The sequence below is a fragment of the Scardinius erythrophthalmus genome (genome assembly GCF_964197995.2).
Source record: "Scardinius erythrophthalmus genome assembly, chromosome: 3".
NCBI lineage: Eukaryota > Metazoa > Chordata > Actinopteri > Cypriniformes > Leuciscidae > Scardinius > Scardinius erythrophthalmus.
Window position 1 is genome coordinate 42,949,787 of NC_138223.1, and position 23,558 is coordinate 42,973,344.

The window sequence follows — 23,558 nt, forward strand, 5'->3', positions numbered from 1 at the left end:
TTAAACTGTCGCAAATCTTGAATGCTTTGGAGCAGAAGTCGTCGTCACTTGGAATAGTATTGCTGAAGTGAAAGAAGTTTCAAAAAGTGAACTTGGAAAAAAAGTTTTACAATTTTATGTTTATTGTTATGAAAAATGCACAAAAATACTTTTTTGTCAATTTTGATATGAAAAATGTATTTTCCAAAACATGTTTTACTCTAAAACTGTGAGAAAATCCAAACAAGTTGTGTTCCAAATTTGAGGTTGATATCACAAAAAATGAGCTTTCAGTAAGACTTTGTCTGGGCGCAGTACCAAACGCTTCCACTAGATGAAATTTATTTCCCATTTATTTCCAATGCGCGAACAGTACAATAGCGAATGTGACTAATTTATTTTTTTTCAGGACCATTTAACTTTTTAGAATCATGTCCTTGATATTATGTGTGAGTGTGTGTGTGTGAACTTTTAGTTTTCGTACCATTCAGATAAGATAATTACTGAAGAGAACCGGTTAAAGGGGTGAGGTTTTTTGGTCTATTGAAATGATTTTCATACATCACTGTCCAAGTATCCAAATACGTTTTGGTGCCAAAAAAGGTGATGATCAAAATGCACACTTTCATTAGAAGAGTAGTTGTTTCTGCAGTGTTGTTTTAGTCATGTAGCTTCAGTAGTGTGTGTTGCCTGCGGATTAGTGGCAGTTGTCGGAGGACATCCCTGTTGCAGTGCTGGGATTGCATCAGCTCTGATGAATCTAATCCCAGTGACTTTCAGGAGCGAGCGGGCGGAATGCTAACAGCCCAGACTGTCAATATCAGTGCCTCGCATCAACATCTCTCATCCTCCCTGCCCACAGCCCACCATATCCACGCGCCTGCCGATCACACTCTGAGCTCCAGTGTCCATGTTTTCTGTTTGACTGGGCGTATGATGGGCTCCACGCAAGCTGAACAACTCTTCATGTACTAGTAAAAGAACCAATCGCATAAAACTCGTCAAAAACATCTCTTTTGGAGTGACATTTTGCCCCGAAATAAATGTCTCGTACTATTTTAAATACTATTTCAATTATATTTTATGCTTTTACTATTAGAAGAACTATTAGGACTATCAAGATTTTTGCATTATTATTATTATTATTATTAGGACTATCAAGATTTTTTGCATTTTCATGACACTGAATTTCCCCAATATCCTCATTTCTTTAACGTAATAAATGAATTATAAATAAATAAATAAAACTATATTGTTGATATTGCATTAATTTGGGGAGGAAATATAATTAATTACCAGGAACATATCAAAAACATTTTAATTGTTTTAAATAATTGTCCTAAAAGGCTTAACTTATATAATTTTATAGTTTCTTATGTTTTATTTTGGTATTTTAGACTGAAACTGAAGACTGAAGTTCCTTCGTTAATAATTCGTTACACTGAGCTTTATTATATTAAATATTAATCAAAAATGATTCACACCTTCACAAAATCCAAACATTCAGTGTAAGATTAAAAAAATGACATAACATTATTCATAGTAAGTTTATTTGATTCACAGCTTATTTAGAGTTTTGACCTCGACAACCCAACTGCATTTACCGCAAACAGTTTAAACTAAAAGATTGTTTTGGTAATTGTTCTACACATTGTCATATAGCCTATAACCTGAAAATACAGCAAGGTTAAATCTTGCTAACAACTCTTAGACCAACCAAATTTGTATGTATTAAACTTGCATCTGTCTGCTAATTACCCATACCATTTAAAGATGATTACATATGACATATCGTTCACAGTATGTATTTGAATGGAAGAAGTCAGATGTTGCAACTGACCCCAACCCAGGGGATGGTTGCAACACAACCCAGGGACGGTTGCAACACGTTAAAAATACCTTAAATTTCTCTAATTAATTGTAGCTTTTTGTCTCAATGAGCATATAATTCTGAAAATATTACCTGTTTTAGGCCTACTATAATATTATAGTATTATTTATTTATACAAGAATATTATTGTAGCCTATTATTTATTTATTTAGTCATATTTATCAAATAACAGTTATTGAGTTTTGTTTGTTTATATGTAGAACATAGATTCAGTGTGCAGGAGTTACAGATGATATTCAATCTCTCCATATATCAGTGTCAGACAGGAAGAATTGAACAATTTGCAGTGCAACAAACCTTTATTAAACATGCAATTTATAACTTGTTGCAACCGTCCCCAACACTATCAGCCATGACAGAACATCATATTCCTGCTAGACACACTGACTTTGACACATGCTAACCATGTCAATTTAATTCAAATTTTGAACTGCGTGTTTTAAATAGCGTAAACATTTTTTTTTTTATAACGAAACGCAATATGTGGCGGCCGGTGTTGATTCTGCGGCGCACCGCCACGAATTAGTCTATGTGTGGGAAACATGTTTCTCATTTATGTTGGTAAACTTGGTGTCTGTATTTTGTATAATTTTTACCACTTTCCCAGCTAACAAGGCAAGATTCTCTCAGTTATGAACAAATAATCTTCCAGTAACGTTAATAGAACGTTTTTTAAATGTTACCACTCAATTCGGAATGTTCCGAGAACATTCTAAAGTAACTTTCATATAATGTTTGCAGAATGATCAAATACAATGTTCCTTTAACGTCCGAATAACCAAGAAAATCGTTGTAATTATTTTTTAAACTGACATTTTGAACATCAAGAACATTCTTGTTAGCAAAACATTCTTAGAACATATTTTTTGTTACCTAAGGATCATATAAATATGTATTATAATTGCATAAAGATTTCTGAAAGTTTCATACCCTGTTTGAAGCAGATCCCTTATTAATTTCTTATGGTTTTAACGACAGACAGTACTAGACGATTGTGCAAAAACAATCTAGCTACTGGTAATTTGTTTGAAAGTCTGGTTAACATGATATATGATACTATGCAATACAATACATGTTTCGGACAGCTTACACATAACTGATAACGACTGACAAACATTTCTTTAGTAGGAGGAGTAGTAGTCTTTCCATCACACCGAGTGTCTTGAATGCTTCATTATGTATGTGTGGGTGAGGTGTGAAATATTAATGCTTTGGTTTGAGGCGTTCTTCACAGACACTAAAGCCTTTTAGAGTTTCTAAACTCTATGTCCCGACCCGAGCGTCTCGAGCCTTATTTTTAAGACGGAGAGCTTACCTTTTAGCTGTTTCCGTCCAGCCCCACACAACAGGGTATTTATAGTCTCTGCTGCCTTTTGCTCACATTGCTCTGCAGGAAGCTTGACATTTTGACTGGCCTGAGATACTTTCACATTCACGACCACAGGGCAGGACCTTCAGCTGTGAAGGTGAGCTGTTTTTTTTGCATCTTAAGAGCCGAGCAGTGGTGTAGTGCTGGTGGTCTCAGGTTTGGGCGAGATTTTGACGTTTTTTAGCTTTGTAATGGACCCTTTAGATGTTTTCGTGTGGTCTGAGGGAGCTTGTCTGCCGAGTCTATTGTGAACTTGCTGAGCTGTTGGAACAAGTAACTTGTGAAAACACATTTTCCACAGTGCTGACAAACTGTGAAGATAAACATGTCTTTTCTCAAGGGAGCTGCAGAAACATGCAGTGATGAGTCAGGGGTTGTCAGTGATGTTTCAAAGTCACTGGTGGTGATGTGGGCGTGGCCACTTACACCTTATGCAAATTAATAAGTGATGTGCCGACTACCAATAGGCTTTTTGAGCTGTCATTATTTACTGTACACTCCACCACTGAAACACTTTTGAAATTGTGATCGCTTTGTTCACATATAGCGGCAAAACATTTCCGGCAATGATATAATTCCTAAAGCCAGCAAACTGTGGGATCTGATTTGTGAGCATTTTGACTGCGGTCCTATTCACACTCGACCTACTAACAACTGTATGTATGAAATGGTTATCAAACATTTTTGAATATTATTTTTGTTTTTAATTTTAGATTTTATTCAAAATTTCATATTATTATTTGTTTTATTATATATAACACCAGTTATATTAATATTATTTAATGTTGTTGACTGATTTTTGTTTGTTTTTGTTTTTTACATGATCTTTTTTAATGTATCACAGCATTTATATAAATATTATTATTTTAAGGTTATACGCTAGTATTTTATTTTTATTTTTCTATTTTATATAGTTATTTATTTATTTATTTATATTAATATTATTTTAAGATTATCAACTGAAATGTTTTATATTACCATTTTTATATTTTATTTTATATTATTATAATATATCACACAAATTATGTTAATATTATTATTTTAAGGTTATCGACTGATATTTTTTATAGTTTTTTATTTTTATATTTGATTCTATATTTTAAATTATTTATTTTTTATTTATCACACCAATTACATTTATATCACTATTTTAAGATTATCTGCTGATAGGTTTTTTTTAATTATCATACCAATCATATTTATTTTCAAATGTTTGAACATAGAAATGCAAAAACTATTATTATTTTTTAAATTTTGAGCTCTGAACTGCTCAAGCAGAACAGCAAAAGTATGAGTAAAAATAAGGGTCAAACCAATTGTCATTTTAATTATTTTGTGGGGGCCTGTCAGACATTTCACATCTCTAGAAGCACTCGACCCTTTTGAATATTTTAAAATATTTAATATAAATATTTTGTAGTTTTCAGCTACCAATAAGACTGAATCACTCTCTGCTTGGATTCTTCAGATTTTTCCACAGATTTGCCCAACAAAATTGAGAAAATGTAAGAAAAAAAAGTAATCAGATTACATCTTACATCCAATTCACAGCTCGCTTTTGAACGTATTATTTCATAACGAAATAACTGAATATAACAGAATTAGCAGGCGCAGGGAACGTGCGAATCTAGTTGATAATAGAGCACAATTACTGCGCTGGATTGTGATGAGGTCAATGACTGGCTTCCTGTTTTCTGCTCCAGTGACTGGCTCTCTCATTCGATTGCCATTGATTGGAGCTTGCCTCACAAAATGCCTTTGCAAATTGACTCACAACCACAAGCAGGGCGTACATAATGAACCTTTATGGAAATGAAAGACTGCACCAAACACAGAGCCTCAATTCATAAGCCTCGGTAGAAGCTGTGCGACATAAGATCCTCAAAGAGAACGGATTTTATTGCTGGGGGAGTTTAATCTCTAAATGTTTACCTGAATTCACAAGTTTATACATTTCATTTTGGCATTCAGTGGGCGAATCTCATGAAAACATGTCCAGGTCACATTTCACCTCAATATTTAAACACAAAAAGAAAGGAATTATAATATATTGTATAAAGAAAATACATTTAAAACTGTATTTTATTTATTTATCAAAGCTTGTTCTCAATCTCATTACTGTAGTGCAATGAATTTAAAACATTAAACCAGTACATCATTACTTCAAATCATTAGTTTGAGTTACTTCAAATATTTTACAATTTAGTTATGATTTAATTTATTTATTTATTTATTTTCCTCCGGTCATTTTTTTATTATTATGATAGTGGGTTTGTGGTAATGCAATCTATCATATAAATAATATCTAAATGTAAAAATAGACTAAATATAGGCCTACTTGTTAAATATAATTTCTTATCAACTTTTGGGTTAACTTAACTTTACAATTGTTTTAGGGTTAAATAACCTTTCCTCATACATTCTAGCATTTCTCTTTATAATGTTGGTTTTAGATCATTGTTGTATTGCTCGTTTTTCTATACATTAAAAGTAGTGCATCAAATACTGTCATGAATAAATACTTTACTATTTAAAGGTCCCATGACATGCTATTTTTTGTAGGCTTTAATATAGGCCTTAGTGGTCCCTAGTACTGTATCTGAAATCTCTTTTCAAAAATTCAGTCTCAGTGCAGAATTATAGCCACTATAAGCCAGTCCCAGAATGAGCTTCCTTCAGACGGGCCGTTTCGGTGTCTGTAGCTTTAAATACTAATAAGGAGGAGAAAGGCGGCGCAAGGTGGAGGGTGGGTGTGGCCTTGACCATCTGCGGCAACGGTAGACCATGCATGTTTACATTGGATATATTGCAATGGCACGGAGACACGCAGTCGTTCAAGCATTTCAGTTTGACCCAGAATCTGATCCGGATGGAGAAGCAACAACTCAGCGGTTCCAGCAGGACATTTCCGAATGGTTAGTTTAAAATATTATGTCTGGATACGGTACTTTATTCGGATGGTTTACAGTTATTATCATGTAGCTAACGCGAACCTACTGTTGCCTTTTCATGAGAGATCTGTAACATCTGTAATTTATCTTATTACAATTACATCATCAAGCTCTGCGATCTTGAAATGCGGATATCGCGCGCGCCGTATAACCAACAGGAAAACGGTTATCCAAATAACAAAGAAGTGTACAACACTCGCGTTACAGTGTGTGTATTCACACACATAAACTGCATGGCTGCATAGCTAATGTGACAGCCACATTCTACGTGTAACAGTCTAGGCAAACATAAACAGTAAAGCAACACACTTATATATCATTAGTTGACTTACTGTTCCGAGGTGTGTAGCTGAGCCAAAGAGAGTGATCCAGACTTTAGTTTCAGACGTTCAGCAAGCCCAGCTCTGTATTAACCCTTCGGTGTTCATTTGTACATCCAATTATTGAGCAAGTGTTATGCTTCGCTCGCTCAAAAGCCATGATATCTCTCGTGGACAAACTAAAATCGCGCGCGCGTGTTCCTAAGTTACTTCCTTCCTAGCTCATTTTCTCATGGGCGAGAAATATTCTCTGGGCGGGCAAAGCAGAGACAGGGGAGGTAACATTCCTCCTTATAACGTCACAAGGAGGAGATTCAAGATCAGCGCGATTGAGCTTCCATTTTCTCAAAGGCAGAGAAAGATAGCAAAAGCTCGATTTACACCGATTGAAATTTCTAGAAACTTGGGGACCATATACAGGCTAGGGGAACTCATATTAATGTTAAAAAACCTCAGAAAGTGAAAATTTCATGTCATGGGACCTTTAATTAAGATTCATATTTTTTTCTTCTTTTTTACCTCATTAATGTTTTTTTCTTATGAGACTAGGTTTTGTGGAAACAATTCAACACATCATTTCTTATTCCTCCTTTTGATTTGACGGTTAAATATGACCCAGACGTGTCCTTGACAGGTTTCGTACTCGCCCTAATAATGATCACACATACACACACACTGACCTATTTCTCAACTAGCCTTTTTAAAAGATCTCCATGTTTCTAGAATGAAACATGGAGCCTGTAACACACAGTTATAGCGCTGAGTCTTCATAACATGACCTCGTTTGAGGCTGAGATTTTAAAAGCCCTCGGAAATCAAGTGCCGAATGACCTTTCTCAGCGCTCAGCAGCATCCATCAGAATAATACTGAGCGGACAGAGAAACCTCTCGCCCGAGCGTGCAAATGCAGCATGATTTTACAATCAACTCAATTCATTTTATATGTTCCGCTTAGGGGTGTAACGATACCCTCATGTCACGATTTGATACATATCATGATACTGAACTCACGACGCCATGTTATTGCGATACTCTGCACTGTTGATTAAAATGCTAAATTTGCTATTACATTGTGGGTGTAAATGAATATCTTGGACTTGGAAACCCAATGCACAGGACAATAGAGACACCAGAATAAAAATATTCATGATTCTGAAGCTGAAAATACTGAATTATTTTAGACGAATATTGCACTCGGTCACTGACTAGATATATTTAAAATAATGTAGGACACTTTTACTGGTAACATCAGACATCTGGCATTATCAGGACTCACGAATATTCCCCCATTGCATTGTTATACATTATATTCAACGTTATATAAAGTAGTTTAATGTAGTACTGACACTAGAACTGTGAAAACTTTTTTCTCACACAGAAATATTTATTTTGGGTGGATTATACACATTATACACATATTGATGCATTTTAGAATTGTGATATATTGGGACACGATACATTGTTACACCCCGAGTACAAGCATCTGCTCAGTCGATCTCTACCGCTTTCTCAGTGTCGACTCTCTGATTGAGACGGCCATCCGAAGGCAGTTACTGCTGAGTCATGGGGAAAACAGAGGGAAGAAAGAGCTCGTTCATTTGCACAGATCCAGAGCAGCTCTCGCTCAATCGCTCTCCAGAATTGTGCCAGCATTACTCATAGAGACAATCATAAAACTGGCCAGCTATTTATAGCGCCGTCCAGCTTTTTATGTAGGTCAAAAATCGGAGGATTTCTCCGCAGGTGGGCTGAGACTTGTGGGCCAGAACCAGACAGAGCTTCACAGCTACTAAAGGAGTCGACTAGCAATGTCCGATTCCTGGATGAATCGTTCTTTTGAGTCGGATCGTTTCAGTCATCTAAGAACTCAAGCCGTTTTTGAGTGAACTTGCGAGGGGGAAAAAGTGAAAGCAACAGTCTCTTATAAATGAGTCAAGAAAAAATACCATGTATGAAACAGAGTTGGTTACAATAAACAGAATTGTATTTATGCTAAAACTTTTTCAGCCAAGGATGCAAATGAATGTCAGTATTGTTTTATGTACTGTAAATGTATATTAGGTATATTTAGGTTTTCTAAACAATTTTATTTTGAGCAGCACATCCATGTATATTTTATTTTACTTTATTATTTTATTAATTTAGTTTTGTATTTTTTTTTCATTTAGCTTTATATTTTATTATTTTATTTTAAATTAAGTTTTGTGTTTAATTAGATTTTTTTTATTTGAGTTTTGTATTTTATTTATTTTGTTTTCATTTATCTTTATGTTTAAAGTGCCTCTATTATGGATTTTTGAAAATGACCTTTCATGTAGTGTGTAACAACTCTAACGGTACGTTCACACGGGGCGTCAGCGTCAACGCTTGACGGAAGGCGTGGCTGAAGTTTGGCACTGACGCCATGGTCATAGCCGTGTCAGCCAATGAAATTATCCTCAGTTTGCTGCTCTTGAACAGGATGAACGTGATGAACGTGATTGGCTGCCGCCTGGCTACTGTATTTGCATAGAGCGATCCTGATTGGCTGACGCTTCCGTCTGTGGCGCTTCACTGGCGTTGCTTGCGGCAGAAGTTGAAAAATTCTCAACTTCTGCCGCGAGCAACGCCAGTGAAGCGCCGCCGACGGATCCACAATTCTTTTCGGCAACGCTTGACGTCACCCATTCAAAGTCAATGGGAAGCGTTGACGCTGACGCCCCGTGTGAACGTACCGTAAGTGAATGAAAACATCCTGCAAAGCTTTAAATCTGAAAACGCACCGTATATAAAGTTATTGTCTTTCAAAAGTAAGTCGACTCTGAGTCAATGAAATGAATTGTTTTTCAAACGAGTCATAAGCCGTTTCGTTGTGACGTCAAGACGAAACATTAGCATATTGCGCGCGCAGACACCAGGGAAAACTTGAACCTCAAACCATCAGCTGATTCCTGTGGATACTGGACAGCATCATGTCGAGAAGACGCTGTGCTCTATAATGTGAAGGTAAAACCATTTTTTTTCACTGCCCAAGGACGAGCATGTGAAGAATCAGTGGTTACAGTTCATCTTTACCACGATATCACAGCAGTATAATCCTAAACCTTTGCTGTGTTCCCTTTATTTTACTGACAACTTCTCAAATCTCGGAGTTCAATGCAGGATTTGCAAACCGCTTGCTCTTGAAAGATGGTGTTAAAAATACTTAGTTTTGAGTTTTATATTATGTAGGTCTCTTATTTTATTTTATTCTTTTCTTTGACGGCAGTCAGAAAAAAAAAAAAAACACTGTTGTCTCAGTGACCTTAAGCAAAGGCAGCAGATTGCAAATGGCATTCTTAATTCAAGCAACTGAATGGCAATGCCAAAGGAGATGGTTGACACAGACCAAGGGTGTCGACTGGTGAAGAAGTAAGCTTTCAAGCATTCCACTCAAGTATTTCTTTTGAATGTCACTCTTCATTTAGCTCTTCACGACTCTTGAATATCATGTACAAATTCGGCCTTCTCCAGTCCTTTTGTGAGTGGCAGCACTATCAGATCCTCTCTGTGTGAAAAGCACTCTGTGAACTTGAGATGCCCTCTAGCTCAAAATAAAGACATGTTGTATGTATTTTTGCGAGAGAAATATTCATTCTACCTCTCTTAATTGACTGTGCTGTTAGTCGCAGTGGGAAATAGTGTCACATTTTAAAGGCATCATAAATCATCAAGCCTTCTGATGCTGCATGGGAAAAGATTTATGATCCTCACCACTGCTGCTTTCCTTTGCACTTTTTTACACCATGCAGGACTTCGGTACATGATTCATGTATATAACTAACTTAAAAGATGCTCAAGCTTCCATTATTAAATTGAAAATGTCATATTAAAGCGTGCAATGACTTGGGCTGTTTCTGTGAAGTTAAAAGTAACAAGGAAGCAGCACAATCTTGTGATGTTGATTTTATACAGTCCAATGAACAAGACTTTAATGTTCAGTAACTTCCATTTTAGGTTTTTTACATAATTTTTTGAACAAAAATAATTTCAATATTTTCACATCAGAACCGTTGCAACATCAATCAACACTGGTGGCATTTTGTTTCTAAATGAATCAGCGTTTTGAGCAAATCAATTGAATGAATGATTCAGTGACTCATAAAGATGCTTGCTGTGTCCCAGTTCGCCTACTTGTACTACGCCATAAATAACGTACTCTTTTTGTGCAGAAAAAGTACATACTTTTGGGTGTGTAGCAGAAGAGTAGACAAGCTCTGGGAGAAACTATCACGTCTTAAAATTGCATGTTTACGCACATCTGTCACCGTAAATTGCCCTGTCAATCATCTAGTCTCAGTTAACATTCTCCGCATTTAATTTCACTTAATTTCCTGCCTTATTGGAGAGAAAAGAAGCACGTTGATCTTCCTGTTGTGGGTGTTTCATGTGGAAAACTCTCCTCGTATTAATGCATAATGAGGCATGTGAAAGTTAATGACCACACTGATCTTTATAAAAGTTCACATTGTTGTTGCAGGTGAAATATAACACGGATAACATTAAATAAATGTATTTTTTATATATATCAGGATAAATATTGAGCTTTAGACACTTTTATCTAAAGCTCTCTACTTAACCGTCGGTTGCGCACATCCGCCATGTTTGTAGTATTTTAACACTTTTTGTGTTTGTAGTTCTAAACCAAATCCAGCTCCAAAACGCAATGGTTTGTGGGCAATATTAGGCATTAAAGTGTGTGGCCCTGTCCCAAATGGCACCACAAACACTGTCTGTCTTCCTACAAGTCCGCACTTTCGTGACGTAACGCCGCTTAGTATATGGACTTATGGACACTTGTTTCGTTCTTCAGTGAATCTGTGTTTGATAACAAATAGGTTGAATTAATGATTAAATTGTGATGATTAAAGACGGTCATTTGTCGCCACCTACTGGTGTAATTGCAATGACTTACAGAAATATAAAAAAATACATCCACTATATGTGTGTAGCATTCAAAAACAAGTTTTTCTATTCCGATGTAAAAAAAAAAAAAGTAATTTATTCCAGTGATCAAAGCTGAATTTTCAGCATCATTACTCCAAAAATCATTCTAATATGATGATTTGCTGCTCAAGAAACATTTCTGATTATTATCAGTGTTTAAAATGGTTGTGCTGCTTCATATTTCTGTGGAAACCGTGATACAATTTTTGCAGGATTTTTTTGATGAATTGAAAGTTGAAAGAGCAACTTTTTTCGAAATAGAAATCTTTTGTAACATTTTAAATGTCTTTACTGTCATTTTTAATCATCCTTCAGTGTATATATAATCTGAAATATATTGCTCATTTTAATTTCACATTGGGTGGCAAGTACAAACATCTTTTAAACTTGTGGCATGTGTTAACTGACAACGCTTACAAGCTAGTAAAAAATAGTACCACGGTGTTATAACTTGCACTGCCTCTGAAACGACTTTCCTTTTCAACTAACCTCATGAATGCCTCCTACTTTATTAACCCCTGAAACCATCAAGCTCCATTTTTGCTTAATAATGACTACTTGTCGCTCTCCAATTAATCCCCAATGGATAAAAAGTCCCTGCATTTCTTTCAATCTTTAAATATCCTGAAATGTGTCGCATTACAGAAGTAAAATGTGTTGCTAACGGCGCCTCATTCAGATCTATTAGCATACACCGCTAGCTCTTCTCATAACAGCGCTTTCTGATTTACTGTTGTCATAAAGAGACCCAGGGCCAATTAGATTTGTCTAGGTCATGTTCATGGATGGGTAATTTGCCAATGCAACTCTAAAGGCTGACTGGATGTCTTTCTCTCTCCTCCATGACTCAGTCGAGCTTCAAAGTTAATTTGAGGTCAATCATAACCTCAGATATCAGACTCGATCCAAGTCTGCTGGCACGCGAACAGCCACAGCTGGGGTTTGATCTGCTCGTGCCAAACCTGCGTCCGGTTACTACTGAGAAACCGAGTAATCTTCCTTAATCAATGCTAATGTCTTCAGGATATTAACTACGGCTTAGGGACCTTAGTGAGGCTGCAGTGACCCTACTTGAGTCGTTTACATGACATTTTTTAATCTGATTAGTCTAGAAATCATACTCCCAACGTTTTGCTAAGGTTCCCATTAAGTTATGAAAATGTTATTTCTGAATGCTCTCTGAACGTTCAAAAAGTCCAGTTTTTTAAATGTTTTAAAAACGATGCGAATTCTGTTTTTATCATTTTGCAAACATTATGGGAAAGTTAGTTTTGAATGTTCTTAAAGGGTTAGTTCACCCAAAAATGAAAATTCTGGGTTGTACGTCACACGCATCACCCACATGACCAGCGTCGGCCAATAGTGAGCCTACATTCTGACGTACAACCCAGAAGCGCTGCGCTGTTACACTACGTGAACTCACGTCAGAGGCCCATACAGAAGAAAATGAATAGTTGAATAAAGTTGTTATTTTTGTTTGTTTTTTTTGCGTACAAAAAGTATTCTCGTCACTTGATGAACTTATGGTTGAGCCACTGTAGTCACTTGGACTATTTTAAACATTGTCTTTACTAACTTTCTGAGCCTACAAGGTTCAATAACATAGAAGCCTGTGATGGAGTGAGCCAGCTCTCAGATTTAATCAAAAATATCTTAATTTGTGTTCCGAAGATGAACGAAAGTCTTATGGTGTTGGAACAACATGAGGGTGAGGAATTACTGACAGAATTACTAACCCTTTAAGCATGTAGTAGTGTTTAATAAATGATGAACATCCAACAGAAAAAAAACATTCCATGAAGGATGTAATATACAAGAAAATGTTTTATTTTAAAGATGATTGATGTCATTGACTGTGTGGTGTTTTTAATTTGCTTTAAAAGACAAACCATGTGTAAATTCAAAAGTCGACACATTTGCTAAGTATTTTCTCCTTAAAATCTGCAGCGAACCAAAGAGAGTCTCAAAAACACGGTTTGAAATCGCTGGTGTTTCTGACATCACAAACATGTAACCAATCCCGTCAATGTGGGGGCAGGGCAGGACTCGTGATTGAGTGGAGGAAGAGACATAATTTGCATATTCATGAATCAGTGTATACTAAATGAAGCAAGGCTGTTGTTGCATTCAAACTATTTTAAGGCATGAAGAAATTATTTTCACCAGACAAAACATTTAAATGTGTCATTTGGTGATCAACGATGAGTTTTAAGGAATGAAAGTATTGACTACAGGGGGGCTTTAACATGAAAACATTTGGACGCTGTGATTCATGTTCATATTAGCTTGAAGCCCTTGACACACATGTAAATGAGACTTATTTCTCTTCTGTTGCTGTGTTTCAGGACAGCAGATGATTCAGCGACAGTGGGCACAGTGGTGCTGAGCCGGCTGAAGATGGGTGAGATCGAGGATGGTGAGGTGGACCACATCACCGCCGACATGCACCAGAAGGTAAGCGGAGATGGGCAGTAAATGTCTTAAACTAGCTACTAACTCAACAACAGTATAGTTCAACTGCTTTCAAAACACAGTTTAGCTTTTAAAGAGTACATAAGCATTATGTACACAGATATGCCATTTTTATTGTGGTCACACCATTCACAGATCAAATAATGATTACTGATTTAATTTAGTTGGTTTTTGAAGTGAAATATTTCGTTAAATGCAATGCTTCAATGATGTTTGTGACTACATGCTAACTACGTTTTCAAGAGATTTGCTTGACTGCAGTTGAACTACAGTAAATTAAAAGGGACTACTTGTGTCGGGGGAAGTTTTCTTTTTTGTGTATGTTCATGCAGTTTGTAAGGGGTGGTAATAGAAAATCGCCTCTCAGGACGTGTCTCCAGTCAAAGAGGGAAAGCAGAGTGAATATTGAGTGTGGCATCCCTGAAATTCAATTGCACAGTTGACTGAAGAAGTAAAGCATCCATTTGGAGAGTGTTTACAGTTCATATATATATATATATATATATATATATATATATATAGTAGCCTATACTTCTTGAACCTATTGGCGATGTCACTTCCTGTAGGATAATGTCGTCAGTTTTGCTTAATTGTGCTGTTCTGATCAAAGAAAACAATATGATTCACATCCTCTAAACTTGTTAGTTGAATATTTTATTCAGTATATTTAGACATATGTGATGGGCATGTGGAAATGAGCCATATGTGTGTCTTCAGCTTCTGCTGCCCTGTGTGTCATGGAGAATTGAGCATTACTATGCTGACAGACAGCATGACACCCTTCATGTCCCCTAAACTCAATAACTTACACTGACACGACCATCAGCAAAACCCTTTAACCTTCATTAATCAGCATGAAAGAGACAGACAGAATATACTGTAGGGAAGAAAAGGAGAAGGGTGTGAGAATTATGGAGATGGATGTTGGACATGAGAAAGGAAATGAAGGATATTTAGACTGTGCAGCATTAAATGGGTGGTATAATGCCCTTTTCACAAGATGTAAAATAAATCTCTGATGTCCGTGTGAAGTTTTAGCTCAAAATACCTTACAGATATTTTATAACATGTTAAAGTTGTCACTTTTTGAGGGTGAGCAAAAACGTACCGTTTTTTGTGTCTGTCGCTTTAAATTCAAATGAGCTGCTACTCCCGGCACAGAGGGCGGAGCTTCAAGTGTGTTATCAGCTCCTATTAAAAAACTTTTAGCTTTTAGCTTTTTAGCTTCAAATTTTTTTAGCTTTTTATGTTCAAACTGGAGTCAGAAAGATGGAGAGACTCAAGAAGAAGTGACACAATGTAGACAACATTTCTGAATGGTTAGTTGATGAATTTATGTAGCTTATGTGTCATTATCTTTTAATAGTCATTGATTAACATATTCTGTCATGATAATCTATAAATCGTAAATTTTAGGGTTTGTGATGTCACTACCCCGGGAGGAAGCTCTTGTAGTCCCTACCAGCCGTTTGTTGTAGTCCTTAAAAAACTATTTCTTTAAAAGAAAATATCTCCCTTTGCTTTAAACTTTGAGCATTGTAACTTTGCAGATGTTGTTTATGCTCAAACAGCAACATTACACACTAACTAAAGTTAGAAAAGTGAAATCATAATCAGCCACCCCTATAAGATTTAAATAAAGAATGCCTCATCATTTACAGTTCTATGCCTGAATTTGAATTGAGGTAGCAAATGAGATTCAGAATTTATATTTGAATATAGGGAAGTTAATGTAAATTAATATACTACTAGTATTTTTTTTGCTTAAGATTGTCTGGATGGATGGATGGCCAGACAGACAGACACATAGATGGATGGATGGATGGATGGATGGATATAAGACAGACAGACAGAAGGATGGATGGATATAAGACAGACAGACAGACGGATGGATGGATGGATGGATGGATGGATGGACAGGTAGATGGATGGATAGACAGATGGATGGAAGGATGGATGGATAGACAGGTAGATGCATGGATGGATGGATGGATAGATGGATAGACAGACTGACAGACCCAACGACTGATAGATATTCATTGAAGTTGTAAAATTGATTGCACAATAAGGGCTTTTTGTGCTTTACTGTAACATGTGTCTGTCTATGTATTGACTCAAAGCCGTTGTGGTTTTATTTGATCTGTGGGCTTCAGAAGTGATTCACTTTGTTCTTCAAGAGGGAATGTGGGTCAGGGCTGATGTATATTTGAGTAGGATCTGCCACAGAACATGACTGTTCATAAAACATGGACTGATCGCGACTCTTGTTTTTTTTTTTTTTTTAAGCTTTATGCCAGTCTGGAAACTCTCACAAGACCCATCCAAGGTCATGAGACCTAATGAGACGTGAAGACTCATCCGTCATCACACTAAACCCTGATGCGGGGTGTGCATTTCAAGTGATTAGGTCATAAGCGCTGTGGGTGATGTTGATGGAGGATCGTGTTTGTCTTGCTTTCGTGAGGGTCTCTCCTCTCCTGTATTGCTTACATTGGCGCTCTGGGACACTTGGAGAACTCCTCTATTATCTGAGCAGTGGTGCAGGTGACAGCTTGTCACTGTTCGTTCGGCTCATGAGACGGGGAGAGAGAGTCACGAGAGTCTCTGGTGTCGTTGGTCGTATTTAGAGTAGTAGTCATTATGTTGACATCTAATAATCAGTGACAAATGACCTTCAATCTCAAATGCACAATCTTGTTTTTTCCCACAGTGCACGCTGGTGTACGAGTCGTCACATGGAACCATTAATGACAAGGATAACGGACCAATAATGAATTCTGGTGAGTTAAAAAATGCTTTATATTTTGTGGTTTTGCCGTTTTGTGGTTTAAGGGTTATAATACCTGAAGATAGAGACTAGAGAGTAATCTGCTGTATTTCAAATAAATGCTGTTCTTTTGAAATGTATATTCATCAGAGAATCCCGAAAAAAATGTGACAGTTTCCACAGAAATATGAAGAAGCACAACTGTTTTCAGCATTGATAATAATAATCAGAAATGTTTCTTGAGCAGCAAAACCTAGAGTGATTTCTGCAGGATCATGTGACACTGAAGACTGGAGTAATGATGCTGAAAATTCAGCTTTGATCACAGGAATAAATTACATTTCATAATATTTTCACATAGTAAACAGTTTTGTAATAATATTTCAAAAAAAAATTATCAAATAAATGCTGACTTAAGGCCATTGCACACCTAGTCCGAAATTCGCATCCGAAATTTTCGCACATTAAAAAAAAAATTCGACCTCACGTTTTGTCAATCACGCTTGCACACTGTCTACGAAACTTTCGTCCGTAATAAAAAATTTCGGATCGGGTTCGATTTTCTGCGTTTTTCGCATCCACAGCCAGTATTTTGAGAGGTTTTTTGACAATTCAGAGCCACCGTACAAGCGAAAAGGAATAAACCTCACCTTTCAATCAGATCGAATTAATTTCGGATCGATTAAGGTGTGATTAAGCAGACAATTCGATTACTAATCATGTATTATTTGGGTATAAAATATAACCTGTATACAGCTCCGCCGGGCGTGTGTGTGTCCGTGTGTCCGTCCATCCGTCCATCCGTCATACTGCCAGTCTCTGTTCAGGAGCGATTGGTTCATGGAAATTGGTGGTCTTCTTTTTAATATGTGGCTCCAGTATCGCTAGCAAAGCATCAAACTGTTCCACTGACATTCTGAGGTAAATTTTGAATCGCTTGGGATAATTTCAACACTTCTTGATAAGGAGGTGAAACTCTCCTTCCTCTCGGCGCAATCTCAGGATTGGATGGACCCAATATTTCCTCTTTCTTTTTCTCTTTTTAAGAATAAAGAGGGCAACAAAATCATCCTCACTGCTTGACGAATCCATTTTGTATTTTTTGCGGGGTTTTTCCGCAAAGGTTTAATAAATACGCATCGGACTCAGTGTGCAAGGTTTCTGTGCGTGACAAATTTTAAGCTGACGAACACGAAAAAACGCATACGAAAATTTCGGACTCGGTGTGCAATGGCCTTAAGTGGGCATAAGAGACTTTGTTCAAAAACATTTAAACATTTTACAGACTCTAAACTTTAGAGCTTACATTCTTAAAAACAAGGTTTATTTTGTGTTTGCCATAGAGGAGCCATTTTGGGTTCCCTAAAGAACCTTTTTGTGAACAGTTCTTAAAAGAACCAACATTCTAATAACATTTTGATAACCTTTTTCCAGGTTCAATAGATACCACTGATCCAGGAAAGAACCTTTATTTTTAAAAGCAGTGTATCATTTAATGGAGTATTTCCAATTTATGTCAATAAAATGTATTTGAAGATGGCCATCAGTTGTGAATGGAGAAGCTTTTTAGCAACCATCTACCATCAGCGGTTAACTGGGTCATGCTAACCAGCCAAACTATAATTGGTAGACATGATGTATACTTCCTATTGAAGTATTTTATTGCTCAGGTCTGTAGTTCTTCACTTCCTTTCAAAGAGTTACAAAGAATTGCAAAACGAGGCTGTTGTTGAAATAGTCAAACTATAGAGCTATAAATGAATGTGGATTGCAGCTCAGATCATTCAGGCTTCAGAGAATCTGATGAGAAATTCATGAGTTCATATTGAGTTCGTTGGCTTTTGTGTCTTGGTGGATTTGAGCAGTTTGTGATCTCTCCTGCAACTCGAGAGATGATGCATGAGGCAGGAGTAAACATCTCCCTTTGCTTGCTGTTTCATCTCATGACTGTCTAGGTTTGGTTATGGTTGGTTATGACTCTTTCTATAAAGCATGATGTAGTTTGAATTCACCTTACGTTCTTCCGTGTTTATTCCTAGATAGTTGAACCCTTATTTGTGTAATTGAAGCTAAAACATCTCATAACATAAACATTTTCTGAAGCACCAATTTTTTTTTTCACTGAGCATTTGTTGCCTCCTTTTTTTCAGGCCCAGTTTCCTACTCTAGGGAAGTTTAGTTGGAATAAATGGTGCTTTAATAAAGACTAAATATGCAGTCAAAAATAGTGTTGTTTTAAAGGGGTGGTTGATTATGATTTAACTTTTCAAACTTTAGTTAGTGTGTAATGTTGCTGTTTGAGCATAAACAACATCTGCAAAGTTACAATGCTCAAAGTTTAAAGCAAAGGAAGATATTTTCTTTTAAAGAAATCGTTTTTTAAGGACTGCAACAAACGGCTGGTAGGGACTACAAGAGCTTCCTCCCGGGTTAGTGACATCACTGTTAACCCTAAAAATGTACATAAACCCCGCCCCCGGAACACGATGTATAGATTATCAAGACAGAATATGCTAATCAATGACTAGAATGCTAAAAGTTGTTGACATTTTCAGTGCATGTCTGTGTGAGGTAAAAGGACACTAGCTCTTGAAGCTCCGCCCCCTGTGCCGGGAGCAGCAGCTCATTTGCATTTAAAGGGACAGACACAAAAACAATGCATTTTTGCTCACCCTCAAATAGTGACGATTTTAAAATGTTATATAAAAATATCTGTGGGGTATTTTGAGCTAAAACCTCACATACACACTCTGTGGACATCAGAGATTTATTTTACATCTTGTGAAAAGGGCATTATACCACCCCTTTAATTTAGCATTTTTATTTAGTCTTGGGTCTAATTATGTGGGTGAGCAATTAAATAATCAGTAATGGAAACGTTTAGGAATGGTTAAGTAGAATCGGAAGCAGAATTGTTCAGTTCCGTTTGGATTGCCATGCGTATTGTTGGGATCACTGAGTGTATTGTGCGGCGTCTGATTGCTGAACGGTGTGATTGCTTATCTTAACTGCCAGCAGCTCATTAGCTTAATTACCTCAGGTAACACATCAGGATAAACAGTATTGGGGGAAATCGCCAAAGACATCAGCTTTAATGCCATTTCAATGTAGTCAGTGTACATTTGTTTTGCACAGTGAAAGAAAAGAGAGTTTGAATAGATTTGGCACTTTATTTGTGAGTGAATAAACCCGAAGTCTCTGAAAGTTCCCTGAGAAACAAACTCTGTAGAAGGTCATTTCTTTATTTATGAGCTGCTGTGATGTGATGGATGGATGCGATGCCGGGAACGGCAGACGGGTCTCTCTAGAAGTCCAGGGTGTTCGGTGTTATCTTCGTATCTGATGTTTTGCAGTGTTTATTTGCTGGTGCTGTAACCGTATTGAATGTCATTGCCGTTGTGGATGGCTGTTGTGTTAGTCACGCAGCTTCTTGTCAAAATATGTTAGTCTCTGCTGCTTCTGAAAGACTGACTAATGAAATTTGTCCCTGTCACCCCAACCCCTGGACATCCGCTGTGCTTCAACACTAACGCAACACAAAGTCATTTCCCTAAGAGCTTGAGCAGACAGAGACGCTGCGATCCGATTGGCCATCGGATTAGAGGTCAGAGATTAATCCTCCACAGCGCTGGATGAGGGAGTTTGCGTTCACTTCTCCTCCTCTCGAGGTCACGCGTCCATCTGTCTCTGTCTTCACTCGACATCCTCAGTGAACTACCTTTCTGTACTTTCTGCTTCTATTGAAGACAGCTTTCACAATGTTATGTTGGTCAAAAATATATTTTTTAAGGAAAAATGTAGTATATATATATGTACATTTTCAGTGGGGTCCAAAAGCCTTTGGTTTGTTTTTATACAACATTTTTCTTTAGTTAAAAAGTTATAAATGAGCATTTTGTGTGTGTGTGTGTGTGTGTGATTTATATTATATATAATGTATTTTAATAATAATAATACAGTGTAGTAAGCTTAAGTTACATTAGTGAAAAGAATAATACTTGTTTTTTTTTACATAAATGCAAGACAAATATCTGTTTGATCATATTTCTTATGAAGACTTGGGCAACATAGTTGTGAAATAGTGTGAGATTATTTGCTTTAGACAGGGTCCAAATGATGTCACTTCATGGGTGTCACAATTTTAGTTTTTTTTGTTCTCTTTTATAATGAAGAAACTTTTGTTCAAATTAGTTATAATAATAAGTTTATTTTATATAGTGGCTTTCTGCAAACTCAAGGTCACTTTACAATATCATAACAAATAACCATGACAGCAGACAAAGACACATTGCAGATAAACTAAGGTAGATAACATCATAAACTGAGGTGAGTAATGTGGAAAGATTTCTTCTTATATGTGAGGACACTATTATATAGCTTATTTATTTTTTTATTGTGTTGTGTTTTTATTGTGTTGGGTAAGCCAGAGAAAAGAGAATTACAGTAGTTAAGCGTGAACTAGGGTCTCAGTGTCATTGACATTTAAAAACAGGTGAAAGAAGGCAGACTTAGTGAGGAAATGTGATGAAGGAAGGAGAGAGAAGAATCAAAGATTATACCCAGGTGTTTAACAGTGGTGGAAGGTCAAACCAAGACCTCAGCAATAATAACATTGAAACACGGAAACGGGATGTAATTTGAGGTGAACCAACAAGAAGTATATCTGTTTTATCAGTGTTGAGTTGAAATAGAAAATTACCGGTCATCCAAGCATTTATATCATCAATACAAGTCGATATGGAGTTGGTGGGGAAAGGAGCATTGCGTTGAGAACCGATGTAAAGTTGTGTGTCATCTGCGTAGCAATGGAAGTTAAAGCCATGATGACGGATAACGCTACCTAGTCAAAGCATGTAGATTATGAAGAGTAAAGGTCCAAGAACAGAACCCTGGGAACACCATGTGAGACGGGCAGTAGTCGACTTAGTCTGGCTGATAGAGATGTAATGCTGACAGTGTGACAGGTTGGAAGTGAACCAAGATAGGGCAGTTTCAGAGATACCAAGAGCAGACAGTTGTGAAATGAGAGTACTGTGAGAGATTGTGTAAAATGCAGAGGAAAGGTCTAACAGAATTAAAATGCAGATGGAGCCTAATTTCAGCGTTTACCAATACATGTGAGTTGTGAGTTAATGTTAGCTAATGCATTAACAAATTGTACCTTATTGTAAAGTGTTTGTAAAATTTGGATACATGCTGCTGTCCCGAGAATTTTAGGTTTCTTTCGCTTTCCCCAAAACCTCTAGAATGGGTGTATAGGTGCACTGGAACAATCCTTCATAAAACGCATTAAACTTTCGATTACAAAGACGTGAAACTCACCGAGTGGTCAGGGGTGTTCACTGATATGCTCACACAAAAATCGCTGCAAAATATGCTTTCCAACAGGTTTTATCGTAGTTTTTGTCCAACTCCATTGACTTGTAATGAATGTGCTGTGTGAGGTACGGTATTACTCCGCCGCTTCTTCTTCTGCTTCTTCTGTGTATTCAATGAAATGCCAGTGGTTTGCTTGCAATTGGCAAAGGTGCATTATCGCCACCAACTGGGCTGGAGTGTCTATTATTCAAGCTCTCAACGGAAGAATCTACGGGTGTAAGACGTTTGGAAAAATAGATCCACAGTTTTACAACAAATGGTAAAACACCAGTTGGAAAGCATCTTTTGCAGCGATTTTTGTGTGAGCATATCAGTGAACACCCCTGATCACTCGGTGAGTTTCACGTCTTTGTAAACGAAAGTTTAATGCGTTTTATGAAGTATTGTGCACCTATACACCCATTCTAGAGGTTTTGGGGAAAGCGAAAATTCCCCTAAAATTCTCGGGACAGCAGCATGTGTCCAAATTTTAATCTTAACCGTTCTATTTCATCAGAAACGATCTGTAAAAAGGGCTTTAAGTGTAAAATACCGAACTTATCCTTTAAAATTAGCTATGTAGGTTAATTTTATGTTAGTTCTATTTTTCTCACTGTTTAGCCATTTTTTTTATGCAAGTCAGACTTTTTTCCAGTGCATATACCAGCTTTATGCATCAAAACCCCTTGTTTAAGCTCTAACTGGAGTTTTCCCGTCTGTGTATTTTATAGGAATCTCATGCTTAAACTATGACAGTCAAAAATGGTCAAAATTTAAGCAACTCTAGCATTAGGAAAAGTGTAGAATAAATGCTTGTGTGATACTTGGAGATTTCCACTCCATTAACTCGCTTGTGGAGCGAAGCGTTGACTACTAGAAGCATGATTTCATGCTATAGAGGAAACAACTTCTTCTACTGTTGCCTCATCTCTGATAAGAGCATTATCAGTTTGTACAATTCAAAAACTTCAGATCTAAGCCATCGCAAGTTACCACTGGTGTCCCCCAAGGCTCAGTCCTGGGCCCTCTTTTATTTATTATTTATTTACTACCCCTTGGACACATTTTTAGGAAGTAAAAATGCTTTACCTGTCTTCCATGCCTCCTTCTGTTTTTCCTCCACTTTCTCTGTCCAGCTGCTTAGCTGAAGTCAGTGGCTTTATGTAAGGAATAGACTGAAATTGAAGTCGTTATTCACTGTACTTTGCCAAAATGATCATATGTAAATACATCCGTAATACACCTAATGTTTCTCTCTCTCCATCAGTGTTCAAGAACGCGGTGTGTAAGGTGTACAGGTTTCAGACGGTGGACAGTAAATGGATGTTGGTGCGGGAACAGATGGCGGAGTGCACACTGTCCTTCAGCATCCCGAAGCAGCTCATCGCCCTCTACATTCAGGAGGACACCTGCAGGTAAGATTCAGACCGATGAGAGGACGGCTAGGAAACAGGACAGTGAAGGAGGCAAGATCATTAAAGTTTTA

General features: G+C 37.0%; 1 protein-coding gene across 4 annotated transcripts in view; it reads left to right on the top strand.

The window, feature by feature from the left end:
- inpp4b (inositol polyphosphate-4-phosphatase type II B) overlaps positions 1-23,558 on the top strand; it is a 160,905-nt gene that overhangs the window by 47,471 nt on the left and 89,876 nt on the right. For all 4 annotated transcript variants that reach the window (XM_081362240.1, XM_081362239.1, XM_081362242.1 and 1 more), the window contains 3 exons: positions 13,821-13,929; positions 16,658-16,727; positions 23,340-23,487. In XM_081362240.1, the coding sequence (XP_081218366.1) occupies positions 13,821-13,929; positions 16,658-16,727; positions 23,340-23,487 (327 nt within the window). The remainder of the gene's footprint in view (positions 1-13,820; positions 13,930-16,657; positions 16,728-23,339; positions 23,488-23,558) is intronic.